At 31.1% G+C, this 21,380-nt stretch overlaps 2 protein-coding genes across 2 annotated transcripts; one reads left to right on the forward strand and one right to left on the reverse strand.

Moving 5' to 3' along the window:
- Nucleotides 1-302: 302 nt before the first annotated feature.
- On the forward strand, nucleotides 303-12,278 carry LOC123295578 (protein flightless-1). Its single transcript, XM_044876983.1, has 14 exons — nucleotides 303-539; nucleotides 1,713-2,062; nucleotides 3,489-3,650; nucleotides 3,723-3,937; nucleotides 4,019-4,241; nucleotides 4,552-4,796; nucleotides 4,871-4,959; nucleotides 5,022-5,089; nucleotides 6,087-6,333; nucleotides 6,614-7,287; nucleotides 7,876-8,002; nucleotides 8,699-9,402; nucleotides 10,039-10,351; nucleotides 11,899-12,278. Exons 1-14 carry the CDS (start codon nucleotides 477-479, stop codon nucleotides 12,145-12,147), a joined length of 3,729 nt encoding a protein of 1,242 aa, XP_044732918.1. The 5' UTR covers nucleotides 303-476; the 3' UTR covers nucleotides 12,148-12,278.
- Nucleotides 12,279-16,338: 4,060 nt separating this feature from the next.
- LOC123295561 (probable 6-phosphogluconolactonase) lies at nucleotides 16,339-18,313 on the reverse strand. The gene is made up of 4 exons (XM_044876957.1): nucleotides 18,103-18,313; nucleotides 17,843-18,046; nucleotides 16,532-16,812; nucleotides 16,339-16,470 (listed from the first exon to the last, which is right to left on the reverse strand). The coding sequence occupies exons 1-4, from the start codon at nucleotides 18,221-18,223 to the stop codon at nucleotides 16,366-16,368; spliced, it is 711 nt and encodes a 236-aa protein (XP_044732892.1). The 5' UTR covers nucleotides 18,224-18,313; the 3' UTR covers nucleotides 16,339-16,365.
- Between the last annotated feature and the right edge of the window lie 3,067 nt (nucleotides 18,314-21,380).

Below are 21,380 nucleotides of genomic sequence, written 5' to 3' on the forward strand. Positions count from 1 at the left end.
GCACTAATGCATGTAAATGCTGTAAATATTTGTCAGAAATAAAACTTGTTAACCTGATCAATTATATTTCAATTTGGAATATATTTTTGAAAGAAATTTTGGAATCTTTAATAAAATAAAGGTAAATATTTATATGGATCAGTTCCGATTTAAATATCAACCGCTTATTACAACAATCCAATATTTAAAAAAAAAATTAGCATATGAAGGCGTTTTCTTTGCACCGGGCATGTACCCTAGTTATTTAGTACGAAATGTCATCGCTTGGTGTTCGATGTCCCCCAAAAATATGCACGATTACGAGGTTATAATTATATTTATGTTTTGTAATGTGTAAATGGGTTACATTATTATTCAGTGTTATTTTTATGTAATCAAAAATAGTTTTTATAACTTTCTTCATATTTAAAATAAAAAAACCATTCTGTATTTTTATAATAATAAGTTAACAAGCATTAAAAGTTAAGTTTTAAATAATGGCAAACACAGGTGTATTACCATTTGTTAGAGGAGTGGATTTTACAAGCTATGATTTTAGTGTAAGTATTTTTAAATCGTTATTTTTACGATCCTTATATGAATTTCTATAAAAATTTCCATTTCGTAAATCTAAATCCAGAAAATTTCATTTTCTTTGTTGCTAAGAGTTTGTTATCTTTTATCTGTAAATTGATAGCAAAAGCAGTTTATTTACTATGAAATTTAAAACAAAAGCTCCTAATTAAACTTTTTTGCAAAAAAATTGGCTCCTATTTTCACTTCAAGCTCCACCAACTTTAAAAAACTCATTAAATGTCAAATAGTGGAATCCTATGCAATATTGTTTTTTCCCATGAATTTCGATCGACTTAACACACAAAATTAAAAACTAGATTTTTTATCTTAGCCAGGCGGGAGTTTTACGTGCATTCGTCATAAATGACGAATGTCAATTTCTACCAAGTGAATCTCGTTGAATTAGTGCACGTTGAAAACTACGTGCATCATTTTTGATACTTGTGTTTGAAAAACGCAACGCTAGCATAAGCAGAGTCCGAATGAAACTCGTTAAGGGTGCAAAGCTGTCTACTGGTTTTTACCGACATTCTATTAAAAAACAAGTAAAAACAAACAATTGACTGAGTTAATTGTTGAAATGCCTTGTATAGAAAGTGTTAATGTCATTGCTTGCATTATTTTTTTTATAAATTAGGAAAGATTAAAAAACCTACACAATGGGGTTTCCTGATGTCGAATTTGCCCCATTACCCATAAAATTATAAAAGTAGTCTTGATATCATAAGCCTATGTTGACCTTTTATGAACTCAACTTCGCTTTTTACGTCCTAAGGACGCTATAAAAATTTCATCTTGATATCTCTATTCGTTTTTGAGTTATCGGGGCGATGGGTGGACAGACAACTAGAAATGGACTAATTAGGTGAATTTATGAACACCTATTCCAAAATCGCCGCCCGTCTTTTTTATAATCGTCTTACTTAATTGGTAATTATATTTTTGACTAAATATGGTTGACTAGTCATAGCTACCTGCTATCCCATGATCAGACTTATATTACAGTGTCATTAGTTAAAAATTAAAGCGGCTTCATTTCTCTGACTATATCAAATTCTAATAAGATGAATTTATTCTATCTGAGATTTTCAGTTAGTCCTCGGTTTGCCCCTAAGACGAATTTCCACCGAAGATTATATTATATATATTTTTTCCAGAATGAAAATTTTCCGGGTGCTGTGCAATTAATGACCGGTGTGCAATGGTTAAAATTAGATAAAACAAAATTAACAGAAATTCCAAAAGAAATGGGAACATTACAAAAATTAGAACATTTATCATTAACACGAAATAATTTAGAAAAATTATACGGTGAATTAACAGAACTACAAAGTTTACGAACCTTAAATCTACGACATAATAAAGTGAAAACATCTGGTATACCATCTGAATTATTTCATTTAGAAGAATTAAATACGTTAGATTTAAGTCATAATAATTTAAAAGAAGTGCCGGATGGTTTAAATAACGCACGATCATTATTGGTCTTAAATTTAAGTCATAATCAGTAAGTATTCTTTTTATTAGAGCTCACTTTGTTCCCAAATAGGCCTATGGTCCATGGTTAGTCGTAGTAGTCGAGCAACCTTTATAGTTTGAGAATATTCGTTGAGGATGATATTCAGATATGAAGATAATTGAATAAAAAATGAACACCTTGAAAATGTCAATTTTTAAGATGACGGAAAACGGATATATCATTATTTTGAATTTTCTTGTTAACACTGGGTACTTTTCTAGTATCCCGCTGCAAACGGGAGCCCGACCTGCCCTAAATTTTTCCCTAATTTTCTACATCAATAAAAAAATTATGCATTTTTGTTAACTTTTATTATTAATCAAAGTATTTAAATTTTGTAAACTCTTTTGACGTAATCTTGTTAAGTATGTACAGGATGGGCCATTTAAATATATACACCTAAATATCCCGTTTTAAAGTTAACAAACCAAAAATAACTTAAACAAAAGTTATTGTTTACAACAAAAGGTTTGTATAGTTTGGGGGACATCATGTTCTGGCATCATTAGTTCTGATTGGACCTAGTTCGTCGGGTTTCCTTAATAGTCAATTTAGATCTTATACGGTAAGAGATAGAATAACACTTTAAAATTGAAAGTTGATCCTCATAAAAAACTAACTATTTTTGTTTAAAACATTTTTTCGAAGAACATTAACTTTCGGAGGAAATGCGACTTAAAAATTTGTCATTATTGCATTGGATGGAAAGAAAACATGAACTCCAGAAATATGCAGTAGCCAAAAGTCGCCATGGGCAATAGAGGACATTCGCTGTGTCCATCACTTTGACCTACAATTATCGATAAACTTTAAGCGTATTTTCTTTCGATTAAATGCAATAATGACATATTTCTAAGTCGCATTTCCTCCGAAAGTAAATGTTTTAAATAAAAAATGTTAGTTTTTTAGGAGGATCTACTTTCTAATCGAAAATGTTATTCTATCTCCTACCTTTTCGGATCTAAATTGACTATTAAAGAAACCCGGGATTAAAATGGCCCACACTGTATATACTTAACAAGTATATCGAAAATTCTTTACCTGCCTTGGTTTTCGAAATATCGATATCTAAATAATTAAACTAAATTTTCAATATTTTGAAAATTACTCCAGTTAATTTATTAAAGTTTTGGCTTTAATTTAAATAGTTTTTATTTTTTAATAATTTAACTGACTATTTTTGGAGAAATCTATGAAAACATATAATCCATTTACCGTTTTACGATTAAACCAATGTTAAATATGTTTACCTTTGAAGTCATTTATTTATTTAAATAATCGGGAAACCTCTCTAAAATTTTCAGAATTGATTTAGACTTCAGCCTAACTTCACATAAAAAAATCTAGCTTTTTATTTAAAATTGGTGCTCGTTCAATCTTAGTAAAATTACTTTTAATTAATTTTTTTTTACAGTATTGATGCGATACCAAGCTCATTGTTTGTAAATTTAACGGATTTATTATTTCTGGATTTAAGTAATAATAATTTAGAAACGTTACCGCCACAAACACGCCGTTTAGCTAATTTACAAACGTTAATCTTAAGTAATAATCCATTAGGACATTTTCAATTAAGGTACAGTTTGATCCAGGTGTAAGTAACCTCTGGAGAAAACGTTTAGTAAAAAGTTATTTTTGATTTTTTTAGACAGTTACCATCACTTTTAAATTTAGAGACATTACATATGCGAAATACCCAACGAACATTGAATAATTTTCCAGCAAGTTTAGATTCGTTAACGAATTTAACGGATTTGGATTTATCGGAAAATGCTTTACCAAAAATTCCTGAAGCTTTATATTCATTATCTAATTTAAAACGATTAAATTTTAGTTCGAATGAAATTACAGAACTTTCAACAGGTAAAATTTACATCAAAATATTGTGTGTTCGATTAGTTCCAGAAAAACATTTTTTAAAACGTTGATAATTTTTTTTTGTAGCAATCGAATTTTGGCAAAATTTGGAAACGTTAAATTTATCACAAAATAAGTTAAAAGCTTTGCCAGCATCAATTTGTAAGATTACAACGTTACGACGACTGTATGTGAATGATAACGAATTAGATTTTGATGGTATACCATCAGGGATTGGTAAATTATGTCGATTAGAAGTATTCTCAGCAGCCAATAATCAATTGGAAATGATACCAGAAGGTTTATGCCGGTAAGTTTTATTATTCTATGTAACCAGATTTCTAGATTTTCAAACATCCTAAAATGAACTGATGGAACTAATGAATGTAAACCTGGTATGTGTATCAGAACTCAGGGACATTCTAGGGGAAAAAGGGAAATCTTAGATGGGGGTAGAAACGAACTTTTGGTATTAAAAGACAATTTCGCTGAACGCTTGGGCCTGACAGTGGATCACGATTATTACAGGAGCTGGCACAGTGAAGAGGAACAAGAAACGAGGGCTTACTTTAGTCAGCCTTTCTTTGACGACTGTTATACATTATCGATTTTTTTTTCAGATGTGGGTCGTTGAAGAAATTAAATTTAAGCTCAAATTGCTTAATAACATTACCCGAAGCAATTCATTTACTAACAGATTTGAATGCGTTAGTTTTAAATGGAAATCCCGATTTAATAATGCCACCAAAACCCACAGAAATTCTAAAACGTGGTGCGGGTATGGAATTTTATAATGTAGATTTTTCTTTGCAAAATCAATTACGTTTAGCTGGTGCAAATGTACCCATTCCATTGCCGAATAATCGTAAGTTTTTCTAATTGCAACCAATAAAATAATAAATATAATTTTTTTAATTTTGTTTTTTCTGTTGTTTGTAGAATCTAGTAAGGATCCAATTGCAAGAAAGTTGCGATTAAAACGAAGTCGTCGAGATCAAGAAGAAGCTGATCAAGCTAAAATCTTAAAAGTAGGTATTTCGTTAAAAATTTATCAATCCATGAATCTTATGAAGTGCTTATTTTGTTGAAGGGTATGGAAGACATCGCCAAAGAGAAAAATGACATGTCATATGACGATTTAAAAGCAGAATCGTTAAAGTAAGTTTATCTTCGACCCTCAAAATTTTATTATAAAGTAGCTTTCAGTTTTTAATTTTTAAACGGCCAATATCCTTATATTATTTCTCCAGCCTATTTTTTTCTGTCCTAACCTTATCTTCCTTATTCCTTTAACAATTTCCATGATTCTCCCCTCATTTTCAAGCTTATTATGTTGGCTTCGGTCGAAAAATAGCTTCACAGTCCAAACATGTGCCGCTTAGAAAAAAACAGGCTAGACAAATAATTTCAACAACAAAAATATCATAAAAAATAATTTAAATAAGTTTAAATAATAATAAATTTAGTAGGCCAACATGTTTCGAATGTAACAGTTTTTATAGATGTTCTCCTAATATTGAATACATCATTAAGTAGTAGTAACAACAGAATATTCAAACTATTAGACTATTTTTAAAAGATGTTCTCCTAATACTAATTTAAGCAATATATTTAATTTTTTCACCAATTTACTACGACATCTATTGTTGTTTTATGCCTCGGGTACAGCTAGTTCCGCACGGATCGAGCTAGTAAAATCTATGGGGGCCGGCGGTATTCAATTTCTGTCAAAAAGAAATTGCTCTTAATTAACTAATAACTAACTCTTGTAGTCTAAGAGATAGAGTCGAGTTTTGCTCGTGATCAGTAGTCCTTCCAATGTAGTTGTCATTATGTAAAGGAATTGTGGGAAACATTTTTCGGTAATGGCGGATAACATTCCTGTTACGGGAGTGGGAGGTGGTGCCAGGTTGAATTTGAAAATCTGCTTGTGATATGTAATATTTTCCCCCTTTTTCCAATATAATTTACGTCACCAAAGAAGTGAAAATTGAATTGGGCGAATGACTTGCCTAAGCTAAGGAGTGAACAAAAAATTTAAAAAATTTATTGTTTTGCATTTCATAAAACAGTCTATTCCGAACATTTCCGTCTATTTTGAACATTTATTTGTCGTGAAATTCAACTCCACTAATTATTATAAATTTTTATCTAGACCAAAACGTTGGGATGAATCTTTGGAGAAACCACCATTAGATTATTCCGATTTCTTCGATGATGATGCTGGACAAGTACCTGGACTAGCAATATGGGAAATTGAAAATTTCCTTCCAAATAGAATTGAAGAGGCTACTCATGGAAAATTTTATGAAGGAGATTGTTATATTGTCTTGAAAACATCGTTAGATGAAAACCGTGCTTTAACATGGGAAATATTTTTTTGGATTGGTGAAAAAGCAACGGTAAGTTTTAATTTCCATTAAATGAGCTTGTATTTTCAGCGGGAAAATTCTTCCTTCCTCTTGTGTCAGGGAAAGATACTAGGATTTAAGCCACCTGTATGGAGAAAAGTCTCGACATAAATGTTTCGGGTCTACGTGATTGCTAAACTAGCTGAAAATCGAACCGATCCAAATGTATTAAAAGATTTTGTGAATAGACTCTGCCCTGATCGATTTCTCTTTTCAATCGAGCTCAAAATTTCCATGCAAAATACATTTGATTTTGTTTTAAATTTTTTAGTTAGATAAACGAGCATGCGCAGCAATCCATGCAGTAAATTTACGAAATTATTTAGGCGCACAATGTCGCACAATACGTGAAGAACAAAATGATGAATCCGAAGAATTTCTTGGATTATTTGATACAGAAATTACGTACATAGCTGGTGGGCGGACAAGCAGTGGATTCTTTACCGTTGAAGAGGTCATTTACGATACACGATTATATCGTGTCCATGGAACAGGTCCATCAATTTATTTAGAATCCGTTCCGGTTACATATAAATCATTAGATCCACGATTTGTGTTCGTACTCGATACGGGTTTGAAAATTTTCTTATGGTATGGAAAAAAAGCAAAAAATACGTTAAAATCAAAAGCTCGTTTAATGTCGGAGAAAATTAATAAAAACGAACGAAAGAATAAAGCGGAAATTATTAATGAACAAATTGGTGAGGAGAGTAGTGAATTTTGGAAGCTGATGGGAATACCAAGTGGAGATCCACCTGATGAACCGATCGAAGAACATTTAAGTTTAGAGTTTGAACCAAATATACCGCGATTATATCAAGTGCGGCTTGGTGCTGGTTATTTGGAACTACCACAAGTTGAAGTTCCTGGTGGAAAACTTATTAGCAAATTGTTGAATAATCGGAATGTGTATATTTTGGATTGTTATTTGGATGTTTTTGTTTGGTAAGTTTTTTAGTAGTTTTTAATTTAAAATTTGAAAAATCCGTTTAAGGATATATTTTTAAGGTTTTAACCTTTAAAAAAATTTATTTCTTCACAACTTCAAAACAAGAACAGTCGTATCTCCGCGAAATACCATCAAATTTGGAAGCTCAATAGCTTTTTTGAAAACTTGTACTTGCTAGTTTTAGAATCCATTGCTAAAAAATTGTGCCGCTTTGCACGGAGGGTTAAAAATTTTGTTAAAAACGCTAGAAAGCTTGTTTATTTCTCTTGAAAATGAGTTATAAAAAATTTCCGTACGTGCTTTTTGGACCAAGATATTGGACCAAAATTAACACTTCTGGATTTAAAATACTGTATCTTCTGAAATAATCATCGCACTGAAATTTTTCTCATATCGTAAAAAACCTTAAACTGCCTTCTTTTAAGTCCTTTCATATTGTTTTGTAAAAAGTCTTATCTCCCATTTTTCGTTTTCCAAAATTTGAAATTTTAAACGCCAGTGAGATTTTGACGTGACGCCCATTTAATGGACCACCTTTCAAAAGTATGAAAGTTTGTATTTTGATATTGAAACTTTTTTTTAAGGTTTGGTAAAAAATCAACTCGACTCGTACGTGCAGCTGCAATTAAATTATCTCAGGAGCTATTTAATATGATCAATCGACCAAGCTACTCAAAAGTGACTCGTGTTCAAGAGGGAACTGAAACCCAGGTAAGTTTCTGAATATTTTTTATTAGAAATACCTAAAAAAAAATTTCTTTCCTTCTATATTGCAATTCTGAAGTATTTGTTACAAAATCTACAGTTACCCTTGCTTTCTAATTCACTAGAAATGCCCTTTGAGAATGAAAGAACAGAACTTTTGTGGGCGTATTTGTTTCTTTCCCGTTAGTCTCAAAAAAGAGTATAATGTTTTTTTTTTTAAGTAAAACTTCTTTAGGCACGCTTGACTTGGGGAGTAAACTGGAGAATTTATTATTAGAATTTTACGAAAATGTGTGATCAAGCTTGTTACGAAAAGTGTGATCAAGTTGAGAGAAAGATAGAAAGACGGAGAGTTACGTTTCAAAAGCATAACAAAATCTATTTCATACTATAAGTGTATAAAATATTATACATTTACACCCAGTAGCTTAGTCGCAGAACACTGAACTCCGATATTAGAGACCAACGTTCGAAATCAGCTCATGTATTTATAACATGTATTTACACGAAGAGATGGAGCTAAAGAATGTTTACTTTAATCGTGTGGTCTAAAGCCCACTCGTTTTTTTTTTTTTTAAATATCGGAATGTAACAATAACGCCGAGAGTCGAAACGATCGTTAAATCAAACGATTCACTGATTCAATTTTACATGTTCTTCGATCGATTCTTAGATTATCATTTTCTTTAAAACCGCTCACAGATATTCAAATCAAAATTCATCGATTGGGATGAAGTAATCGCCGTGGATTTCACACGAACAGCTGAATCAGTAAGAAAAACAGGTGCAGATTTAATAGAATGGGCCCGTCAACAAGAAATCAAAACAGATTTAGCCGCACTCTTCCAACCACGTCAATTACCTGTACCTTTTGCTGAAGCACAACAATTAGCCGACGAATGGAACGATGATTTAGATAGTATGGAAGCGTTTGTTTTAGAAGGAAAAAAATTCGTGCGACTACCAGAAGATGAAATTGGTCACTTCTATAGCAAGGATTGTTATGTATTCTTATGTCGATATTGGATACCACCGGAAGATGATGAAGATTATCCAACGGAAGAACCGATTGAATCGGATTTTCAATGTATTGTATATTTTTGGCAAGGTCGTGATGCTGGAAATATGGGTTGGCTTACATTTACGTTTACATTACAAAAGAAATTTATGAGTTTATTCCATGATAAGCTGGAAGTGATTCGAACGCATCAACAGCAGGAGAATATTAAATTTTTAGCGCATTTTAAACGAAAATTTATTATACATCAAGGAAAACGTGGTGAAAAATTGCAGAAAGGACAAAAACCTCCGGTGCAATTCTTTCATTTACGTGCGAACGGTAGTGCGTTATGTACACGATTGATTCAAGTTAAACCAGATGCTTTTAATTTAAATTCAGCTTTTTGGTAAGTATTTTAAAAGCTTCTTATTCTTGAAACGTGGTAAATCCTCTCGACTAAGTCTACGATAATCATCGAAAATCTTTTGAAATAATATATGCCTTCGTATGCAGTTTCAAAACGATTTTTCGAAGAATAAACTGGAAAAAAGGAAAAGTGTAGAAACAGCATCGATTTAATGAAACTTATTGTAACGTGTTTATAGTACCCCAAGGAACATTCAGGCAACTTAACCTAGTCATAAGGGGGCATAGAGTCCCAGCGGGGGGCATATGTAGTTCAAAATTTTTTGAAATGCTTATTTTGTAAATAAATGCTTAAGTGTAAATTATACATTGATCTGTCACCAATTGACAGATCACGTACTTATACGTCATCGACAGAGAGCACCAAAAAACTGCATTTAAATATCTCAAAATTCTAATGTATTTTATAATTTTGAGAAATATTTTTTTACATTTAAATACAGCATTTTTAAGCAGTATTTATATTTTTTACTTTGTTATAACGGTGTAAACAATGAATTAAAAATATTAAAAAAATACATTAATATTCCCTATTGGATTTGTATGGCTTTTGGGTCTTACTCTAAAATATGGAACTTTTTTTCTCTCAAATAATCGTTTAAATCTAATTTTCTAGCTACATTTTAAATGTCCCATTCGAACAAGATGATGGTGAATCAAGTATTGTCTACGTATGGATTGGTTCCAAATCCAATTCGGAGGAAGCACGATTAATTGAAGAAATCGCTAACGAAATGTTTAATAGTCCGTGGGTTAGCTTACAAGTGTTAAACGAAGGTGAAGAACCAAATAATTTCTTTTGGGTAGCACTAAATGGACAGAAACCGTATGATCGTGATGCTGAATTTATGAATTATACAAGATTGTTTCGATGTTCGAATGAGAAAGGATATTTTACGGTATCAGAGAAATGTACTGATTTCTGTCAGGTATTTATGATTTATATTTTTTTATGAACAAATCTTGGTGAAATAATTCCAGTTGTCCAATATTTTGTAGAACCATAACTATTAGTAGTAGTTCTATTTCAAATATTCATTCTATGACATTTCATTTTGAAAAAAAAAAAAGTTTTACTCTGTGATTCTTTATGAGAAATCTGTTAAAACAATTCAATCTTCAATGGTTTGTCCTCGATTCGAACTTAATATATACAGCTTTATAACCATTGCAATTGTTTCATAATTTATCGTACAACGATAAAATCGTTTCAGATTTTCGATTTCAACACTATAGCAAAGGTTGATCTATATTTGTCTATACAATTATTTACATGGGTTTTTCATATATAATATTTCACCCCCTTTTAACTCTTTAGGATTAAAAAATTCCTTTATAATACATATTTACGTCATTTAAGGAACGTGTGTACAAAATTTCATGCTTTTAAACCCAGCGGTTTCAGCTCTGCGTTGATCGATCAGTCAGTCAGGCAGTTTTTTCTTTTTTATAATATATAGATTTGTTAAAATTTTTTTGGTAGGAATTTTGAACCATTTGAGCTGGAATTTTGCGTGGAAAAGAAAATTTTGGTCAAAAATTCTACATTCTTATGACATTAAACTTCAGTGTGACCTTAATCCATATGACTAAAAAATCAAGGAAAAAGTTTCATAAATTATTCTGGGAAATCGGGAATCATCTGAGAATTTTAACTATTGATTCTTCTAGCCACCTTGCGATGGTGCACTTTTGTAATTAAGTCTTTTATTCCGTCTTTGTCGTACAATCAATTCTAAGCAGAGACTTCTTTCACTAATGCTCAAGGACTCGCGATAGACGGAGACCCCTCGAAAAATTAGTTTTGCAGCCGCCTTTCCCTGTTACGCATTAAGGTATTTCTAGCACGATATTAGCAGTTTCCATGCTAAAAGTATAGTATATTTTAGAATTTTATTCACAGACTAAGATTAGGGCTTTCTATTAAATCCCAAAGTTTCAGTAATTTTGACCGTTTAAAACACGAGATAATTAATGCCTAAGTACTCAATTTTGACCAATTTACGTCAAAATTAATATCTCGAAAACAAAACGACGTGGTGCTATTTTTTTTCCTTCCAACTACTTTTTTTTTTCAATTCGTCGTGATAATTTTTTAATATCGTAAAAGATATCTGAGAGCATAGTGAATTTTATATTCTTTTATCTTCGAAATCGCGAACTCTTCAGCTGATTATTTCGCGATCTAAACGACCAAAAATTCTGGACATTACAGCTAACATTATTCTAAGTTTGTGAAAGAAATAGACCGCATCTGGCGGCAAGTGCTTTCATGCTGGAAATAACTGGGTTTTATTAATTTAATATAGTTCAATTGAGCATTGAAAGAAATTCTTCGATTTGCCAACTATCAAAATACGTAAAATGAGATTAAATGCGGCAATGACATTTAATCATTATCTTATAATTATGTTAAACACGACCCTATGTCGTACTTAAACATGATTCTAAGTGGATACCATTTGATTTTTTTTAGGATGATTTAGCCGATGAAGATATAATGATCTTGGATAATGGTGAACAAGTATTCTTATGGTTTGGTGATAAATGTAGTGAAGTTGAAAAGAAATTAGCATTTAAATCCGCTCAAGTTTACGTCCAACATATGAAAGTCAAACAACCAGATCGACCACGAAAATTAATGCTATCATTAAAGAATCGTGAATCAAGACGATTTACTAAATGTTTTCATGGTTGGAGTCATTATCGTACTACACCAGCATAATATACTTTATTTATTTTTACTTTTCAATCCATTTTTTATAGTATATATTTGTTCCCTCCGCTTCCGCTACGACTCTACCCCCCCCCCCTTCTACCTTTTATATATTTATTAATAATAAAATAACAATGACACGGCCAAGAATAAGTTAATAATTAATTAATTTAATAGCAATATATATTTATATATAAATATTTATAAAAGTGTTAACAATTTGATAACTAATTTATTAAAGATTTTTCATAATTTAACGAGAAAAATTTATTTTTGTTTGTCTAGTCGTTATACACAGGATGGTGCAAAAATGTCGCACGCGTTTAAAAATTGAATTCATTTTCTACTATTGATAATAACTTGGAGTTAATATGTCATACTATCGGGAAGTGGACCCGTTTTTAGTAGTTCTAATTTAGACTACCAGATGGCAATATTTGTATTTACCATTTTTGTAGGCCCATCAAAATATTCTAATCAGATAAATCCCGCCAGCTAGCGATAATAATTCGTATTGATTAAAACAGGAAGTGGGTTCGTTTTCAGTAGTACCAATTCAGACTACCAGGTTACTTACCGTTTATCAATTGATGACTGGGAATAACAACCCCGCTAACTGACGATAATATGTCGTACTAATACGATAATAATAGAAGTGAACCCGTTTTCAGTAGTTCCAGATTTAGACTAATGACATTGTACTTACCATTTTTAAAGGCCAATACAAATATTTAAATCAAATAAACTCCGCCAACTGGTGATAATAATTCGTACTAATTAAAATAGGAAGTGGGCACATTTTTTCAGTAGTTCCATTTTAGACTATCAGGTTACTTACCATTTATCAATTAAGGACGTTGTATTACTTCAATATAAACAGCCCGAAAAATTAATCTGATATTTGGCAATGATAGCTTTAATGAATGTTCGACGTTGGTTTGCGAAATTTCGTTTCGAAGATTTTAGCCATCACAAACAATGTGTGGGATGGCGGAAGAACTGGGGTCAGCTGCCATGTGATTTTTTATGGTTTAAAACGTATTGGAAAGGTAAAAAAGTGATTCACTATAACTTTCTGCAACCGGGCCTAATCATCACAGCAGAGTCCTATGGTGAGGAAATCAACTAAATGTACCGAAAATTGCGTCAGCAGCAGTCGACACTGGCCAACAGAAGAGGTTCGATCCTGCTCCACGACAATATCCGCCCGCACGTTTCACAAATCATCTTCCGAAAATTAAATGAATTGAGTTTTGAAGTTCTGTCTCAACCACCATACTCACCAGACTTCTCGCCAACCGACTACTATCTTTTCAAGCACTTCGATCACTTTCTCACCGGTAGAATCTTCGCCAATCAAGACTTGACAAAAGCGCCTTCGTAGACTTTATCGAATCACGAGCACCCAATTTTTATTCCAACGGAATTAATGTACTTGTGTTACGTTGGAAAAAGTGGACTGATTAAAATGGCGCTTATTTCGATTGATTTCATAAAGTATTCAATGAGATACTTCAGTTTAAAATAGACTTATATAAACGGACAAAACTTTTGAAACAACCTAATAATTTGACTTCAAATCAAGTGACTTAAAGCGTGATAGATTTTATTTCGTGAAAAAGACAAAATTGCCATCTACAAAGTGATCGATCCTTTTCTTCCTAAAAAACTTTGCAAATATATCGTAAGATCCGAGTAAGACGGATTTTGTTTTTGTATTGAGGAATGCGAAAAGTACTTTGCTTAGTGTGTTTCCAGTAGCTTTGAATACCCTAATTGATCTTAAATTTTGCTAGAAACATCCATTTCATACCATCCTGCTTTAATCGCGTCTATTTCACTCTCGAAATCATTTGGATTGTTTTTTATTCCAACTGTAAGAAATGTTTTCGGGAGAGCTATCAAAATTTTAATAAGAAAGATAACAATGAAGGCTTCTCGTAGTGGTGACTGAATTTTATAAGAGTCTTCTTTTCTGTGTGAATCCGTTTATGTCTTTAAATTCGTACAACATAAACGAATTCACATAGAGGAGAATTCTTGTTTATCATCAATTTTCAATTCGATTTCCCGAATACAGGTAAGTTCATTAATATTTTGTTTTTGTAAACACATCGGCTAGTAATTAAATTTCCTTTTTTAGGAATGCACGGGCACAGCATCGAAGACGATTATCATACTTTCAATCTAATACAAAGGTTTCGGGAAAAATAAACCAGAAAGAGATTTGCTCTTAGCAATTGTGAATGTGAGAAATCACATTGAACAGAATGCTATTCCATTAATAGTTTTCTAGTCAGCAATTTTTTCGCTAAGAATTGTGATAATTTCCAGAATACTTCGAAGAAGAATAGAAGACTGGAAAAAATCTAGCAGGAACCTTAGGAATTGCAGTAGTTTTAAGAGTGTTGTTTTCACTGTGAATTCTTTTATGTCTGTATATGAGCCTAACATAAACGAATTCACAGTGAGTACAATTCCCTTTCATCCATGGTTTTCGAAATTCCTTAGGGTAAGTAAAATTATTGCACCAAGCATAAGACAAGTCAAAAAATTTTTGGCGAGGGTAAAAAAAATTTGGCGCATATCTTTAAGAGTGTTGTCTTCAGTGTGAGTCCGTTTATGTCTTTATGTGAGGATAACATAAACGAACTCACATTGGGGAGAATTCTTTTTCTTCCAACAATTTTCTACCCGACAAAAGGTAAGATTATTTAAAAAAAAAAAAGAAGTGATATACAGTCATAAGAACTGCCGACTGAAGTTAAAACTTTGGAATAACTGTGTTTTTTTAAATTTTTGAACTAAAACTTCTTTTGGCACGCTTGATTTGAAGAGTAAACTGTAGAATGTATGAACAGAATGTCACGAAAATGTGTGATCAAGCTTTTTGCGAAAAGTGTAATCAAGTTGAGAGAGAGATACAAGTTAGTGAAGATAGAAAGAGATCAAGCTTGTTACGAAAATTGTGATCAAGTTGAGAGGGAGATATATAAGTATATAAAATATTGTACATTTACACAGTTCGAAACCAGCTCTAGTATATTAAATTTTTTGTTTTGTTTTTATTACTCAATAATATTTATTTTATTTGTAATATGTAGCTACACCAAGAGACAGAGCTAAAGAAGTTTTACTTCAGTCGTGTGGTCTAAAGCACACTCATTTTTTTAAAAATTAATTTTAGTTTGGCTAATTAAAATTTCATAATTTGTAAATTGAAATTATTAACAAAATGGGTATGTATAACTATTATAAATAATAAAAAGGCAACAGCACACAGTGTTCCTAAGAGGTCTGCCATCAAAGTACTGGGTTTGCAATGTTTGCTTAACTTCAGCGTGTGGTATGCATGTCGCTTCCGAGGTGACGCGAAACCATAAGTTAACGCCGCTTATTTATGTCGCTTCAAAAATTACTGGAGTCGTGGTTTTAAGAGTGTTGTTTTCAGTATGAATCCGTTTATGTCTTTATATGAGCATAACATAAACGAATTCACATTGAGGAAAATACTTTTTCATCATCATTTTTCAATTTGATTTCTTTCAGGTGAGTCCACAAAATTATGTACCAACTAAATTACAGCATTCAGTCGCCCAGTTAAAGAGACACTGGCAAAAATTTCATTTCCAAAGTATCAGTTCGACTTAGAATACCGTTTCTAAAACACCAAGATTTTCAACTGGACATTCGTGTTTACAGTGAATTTTCTTGAAGTGGTTAAAACATTCCTATCGTTAAAAATGCATTCCTAATCAGTTATATTCAGTTCGTTTTTGCCTCAACGTACCAACCTTCGCGTTCCATAAATGTAATTCTTCCTTATTTACACTCCTACTTCTGAATTCTTTATATATTTTCCTACATATTTCGAGAATGATTTCTTGAACCGTTTCCCTTATTTATTATCTGTTCTAAACGGTTTATATTTCTAAACAACCATTAAGATTTCTATCGAACTTTTTCAATTTGTGGGTACCCTGTACATTTAATGTCAAGTTAATATCCGAATGTTAATATTTTCGAAAGCAGAGATTTGTAAAAAGAAAACTTTTTTTTCGTAAACTTTATAATAAAATTTTTCCATATGTAGCCAACTTAAGCAGACACACTGTATATTTCTAATCATTCTATAAACTGTATGACTTCAGACTTCATTAAAAACTAAATTTAATATTTAATAATAATAACAAATTAAAATTATTTAAAAAAATTAAATAAGTTTTATTATTTAACATATTTTCCAGCTTTAGGATCCAATATCCATAATAATTTTCCAGGATTTGTTACTAAAGCGGCTGGAAACGATTTATCACCATCTACAAGTATTTTCTGCAAAAAAAAAATTATATTGTACAACAAGAGAAAACATGAAAATATTATTTGTTATTACCTTAACGATAGGAGCTTTTTCTTCACCTGCAACAGCAAATAAAACACAATTCGCATTGTTAAGGACGGGTAATGTCAGCGTTATCCGTTCACTTGGTGGTTTAGGTGAATCTGTTATTGATGCTACAATACTTGTAGCATTTAATAAGGGATGTCCGGGAAATAAGGAACATGTATGACCATCCGGTCCCATTCCCAAGAATAATAAATCAAATTGTGGAATACTTTCGTTAGTAAAATATGTTTTAATCTTTGCAATGTAATCGTCTGCTGCTTCTTGAGCTAAAAAAATTTAAATCAAAGTTATAAAGTTAACGCCGTTTTGTTTCCATATTTAAAAAAAAAATTATATTAATTTAATTTTTATACCCTGTATATGTGAAATATATATCATGGTATACTAATTTTAGTCTCTAGTTTGTAACGCTTAAAAATATTAAGAAAGTCAGGCTGTTTGAGAAATACAGTGAATGTTTATTTTTTGCGGTAGATGATAGCTAAAAGCCCCTTGATCACAATAAACACAGTTTTCGGGCCTCTAGCGGGGCAAAATTGTTAATTATTTCATTATAAAATTGTGATTCTTAACACAATATTTTATGGAAGAACTCACAATAACGTTAATTGTAAAATAATTAATCGATGATTGAGCTTCAAAATGTTTTCATCATGAAGAATATCACAGATTCTGTTTATGCAAAAAACATTACCTTACGGCGCTTTCCAAGAAGAACACATAAAAAAAACTAGCCAAATTGACGTATAAATTTTATCCTTTACGATATTTTCATAGGATTTTATTACATTTACATAATACAAATTGCCTAATTGACTAGCAATGTCACGGCCAGACTACTTTAATGCTATGAACAAAATTTTGGTATAAGTGTTCATATAATTCATTTGTCCTTCGGCCCGTGAATACGATAACTCAAAAACGAAAATAAATATCAAGCAGGAATTTTTAAAGTGTACTGAAGACGTAAAAAGTGAGTTTGATTTCGTAAATGAACAACATAGGTCAATTGGGTCTGTAGGACCCATCTTGTAAACCGTTAGAGATAGAACAAAAGTTTAAATTTAAAAAATGTTTCTTATAAAAAAATAAACTTTTGTTTGAAAAATTTTTTCCATATAAGATAAAACGGTAAATTTTTGAAAACCATAACAAATGACGGGCCAAAGCCGCCATTAGTGTGTTGATTTTTTATACAAGGTATTTTAACAATTTTCACTTGTTTTTTTTTTTTTTTTTGGGATTGGGAACAATATATGGCTGGCAATTAATAAAAATTCATAAATAAAATCAAACCTGAAACGCCCTGCTTAATTCGTACAAACTGTGATTCTGGAATGTTTATATTTACAGCTTCTAATGCTGATTTCGTTGCACCATAATTTGAATCGGCACTATCCTCTTGAACAACACGTTCGTCGCAAAGAAAGAATACCCATTTCGATGTATCCGACTTTGTATCTTGTATTACCTTAACTAAGTATTTAACGCACGAACCTCCTAAAATTTATTCAGCGAGTTAATAAAAAAAAATTCTAGTGTAAATTTTTTAATACCTGAAATTCCAATATAAAATTTGTCTTTTGTACTAATTGCATTATTTGCGTTTTCGGTAATAACGGTTAGTAAACGTTCTTGAAATTTGTCATTATCTTCTGCAACGAATATTTGGGCCATAATTGATATGGAAAACAATAAAACTATTAATAATGTAATAATTTTAACCTAAATGAATTGCAAGAATTTCTTTTGGTTTTATTAGAAAAGGTTTTTGAATGGTCATTGGAGGTCATACAACAGTACAGAACATCAAAACATGAACCACGTGATTCAAGATAATACTGGAGAAAATTATTCGTAGTTCACACAAAGTTACAGAGATGGCATTTAAATTGGCTTAAATCTTTACTAATGAAATTAAAGAAACTCTAAACATTTGATTTTTTACTATTGATAACTGAAAGTTCCAGCTCGCCAACAGGCGATAATAGTTCGTACTAATTAAAATCAGAAGAAGACCCGAATTAAGAAGTTATAATTTCGACTACCAGATGGCAATACTTGTACTTGCCATTTTTTAAGGCCAATAAAAATATTCAAATTCGGGAAGTCCACCTGCCGCTGGGTGCTTAAGCGCCCGCGTGCAACACAGATTGTGACGCCTCCTGTTCAGCTGTGACACTACGATTAAATAAACAGAAAAAACAAATATTTATTCTTTATGAAGTAGTTCATTTTTCACATCACATTTAGCAAAAGTATTATTAAGTTAATTATATTATTGTTAAAAAGCAGTGTGGCTGTACGGATATAGCACTTGCCTATGAAACAAAGGTACGCTGGTTCGTATCCTGATGGGGCTAAAATTTTTATTTTTAAATTAAATGAATTTTTCCTGATATTAAAAATTTTCCACTCTTTTTGTAGTTTAAATTATCTATATAGCCCGCCCTCTTGCTTTAAATAACTCCTGTCATAAATCATTATTCTGTCAGGGGGTGGGAATTTAAATAATCATAAATATATCTCACTCTTTAAAATCATGTTCTCCTGTTACAAAATATTAAAAATATATACTAAAATGGCTAGCTCCGCGATCTTAGCACCTCATGTGCGGAATTTCGATTGACCAATTATACCATCTGAAAGGTCAGAAATTGGTCATAAAAGGTCAGTTGGTCTCATTAATTGGTCAGCATCAGAAAATTTTTTATTAAAGATTAAAGTTTTTCAAGGTCAATTAATAAGTTTAGCACCTCATTCGCAGAATGAGTCTGTGGACATCCGTCCGTCTGTGGACACGATAACTCAAAAACGAAAAAAGATATCGAGCTGAAATTTTTACAGCGTACTCAGGACGTAAAAAGTGAGGTCAAGTTCGTAAATGAGCATCATAGGTGAATTGGGTCTTGGGTCCGTAGGACCCATCTTGTAAACCGTTAGAGATAGAACAAAAGTTTAAATGTAAAATTTTTTTTCATAAACATCACTGTTTACTCGTGAGGGCGCCAATTAGGCGGAAATTTTATAATATTTACTATACTTGATTATCAGTTATGTATGTGTCACATGTTTGTATGTGTAATGTGATAAATAAATCAACACTGACTATGCATGGTATTTCAACAATTAACTCAGTCAATTGTTTGTTTTCACTTGTATTATATATATTTGTACATATGTCACCTATAAAAAATTTGAATGAATAATAATTTTTTAATGAATAAAATTTTTTAATAAAATTTGAATGAATAATAATGGTTATTTTATATAGTAAAAAATCAATTTTCGGGATAACGATTTCAAATTAATATAAATAAATAAATATCGTTATATATTTTAAATTTTGTTTTATTTTATTCTATCCCATTTTTCCTTTCAGAACAAAATTTTTAATTAACTAATTAATTTTTTTTTAGTAAAGGTACAAACAAATTCTTATAAAATATAGGTGAGATAAAGAAGTTGGATTGTAAATACGTAATATTCTTTTTGGATTTTCATTTTATTTTTGTGTGGTATTTGGTTTGTAAAAAAAAAGTTGATGCAAAAAATTTTTTTTTAAGATGAAATTAATTATATGATATATTAATTATATGATAATTCGTAAATAGTTTTTATGTATTTTGATTTCATTTAAATAAAGTTGAAAACTCAAACCCTGTTTTTATTTTATTTTTCCCCATCTCTCTGTAGCTATACAATATTATTTCAGTTAAAAATAGGTGAGTATTTCGAACTTCACGATAGGTAAGTATTTCAAACTTCGTTTGCCATTTTTTTTTGTAATAATACTACTCAAAATTTTCCGAAAATGAGTTTTACTTTTTGTTATAATTTAAGAAAGTCGAAAATATGAATATAATTATTTATTAATACGAATAACAGAGCCCTAATGGTATAATGGTTAGCGTATCTGACTTCGAATAAATAGTCTCTTGGTTCGAAACTAGGTGAAGACATATATTAATAAAAAGTTCATTAAATCTTTTAAGCAAAATCTGATTTTTATTTTCATTTTTTTTCAAATTTCCACCACAGCATGTTTGCCTAGTAAATGATGAAAAAATTAGTTTTTTTTCGTTCAAAAACTTCAATTTTTTTCACATTTCTACTAGGAGAACATCAAGGACGGACGGAATAAGTAGTACCTGATAGCAAGGCAATTGTTGTCACCTCGTAAGTCAGAAAGTTAGTGGTCTGCACACCCGTGTTTGGTGAGTGTGACCTCTAGTGGGCAGACCAATAACTTTCTGCCAAAATAAAATTTTAGACTTTCGGGGTGAAAACACTTACTCACCTTTCTCCTTATCAGGAACTACTAATTCCCACTTATGTTCTCCTAGTACAAATGTTGAAAAAATTGAAAATTTTTTCGAAATTATATTATTTTTTGAATATAAAATTAAACTGACCAATTATTTATATTAGCTGACCAATTATCAGCGAATGCTTCCCGATCGCGCATAGGTGGAGTTTTTTCAATCTTTAATAAAAAATTTTCTGATGCTGACCAATTAATGAGACCAACTGACCTTTTATGACCAATTTCTGACCTTTCAGATGGTATAATTGGTCAATCGAAATTCCGCACATGAGGTGCTAAGATCGCGGAGCTAAAATGGCTTGGTTATGCTAAAATTTGAAACTTTTTAATAAGAGAACATGTCATATAGTTTATCTCACTCATATTCTCCTATTACAAAATATTAAAATTAGTATTTATAAATTAAAAAATCGCTCGTTAAGACTCAAATTTGAAATTTTGTAACAGAAGAACATGTTATATATTTTCTCCCCTTTTTTAATAACGTATTCGCCTATTACAAAATAT

Source organism: Chrysoperla carnea, chromosome 3 (genome assembly GCF_905475395.1).
Source record: "Chrysoperla carnea chromosome 3, inChrCarn1.1, whole genome shotgun sequence".
Taxonomy (NCBI): Eukaryota; Metazoa; Arthropoda; class Insecta; order Neuroptera; family Chrysopidae; genus Chrysoperla; species Chrysoperla carnea.

Excerpts from the sequence above, each read along its gene's own strand:
- LOC123295578 (XM_044876983.1), top strand. The coding sequence starts at position 477 with ATGGCAAACACAGGTGTATTACCATTTGTTAGAGGAGTGGATTTTACA. Across the intron at positions 2,063-3,488 it reads TTAAATTTAAGTCATAATCA|TATTGATGCGATACCAAGCT; the intron begins GTAAGTATTCTT and ends TTTTTTTTACAG. Across the intron at positions 8,003-8,698 it reads AAGAGGGAACTGAAACCCAG|ATATTCAAATCAAAATTCAT; the intron begins GTAAGTTTCTGA and ends AACCGCTCACAG.
- LOC123295561 (XM_044876957.1), bottom strand. The coding sequence starts at position 18,223 with ATGGCCCAAATATTCGTTGCAGAAGATAATGACAAATTTCAAGAACGT. Across the intron at positions 16,813-17,842 it reads AATTAAGCAGGGCGTTTCAG|CTCAAGAAGCAGCAGACGAT; the intron begins GTTTGATTTTAT and ends AAATTTTTTTAG. Across the intron at positions 16,471-16,531 it reads AAAAAGCTCCTATCGTTAAG|AAAATACTTGTAGATGGTGA; the intron begins GTAATAACAAAT and ends TTTTTTTTGCAG.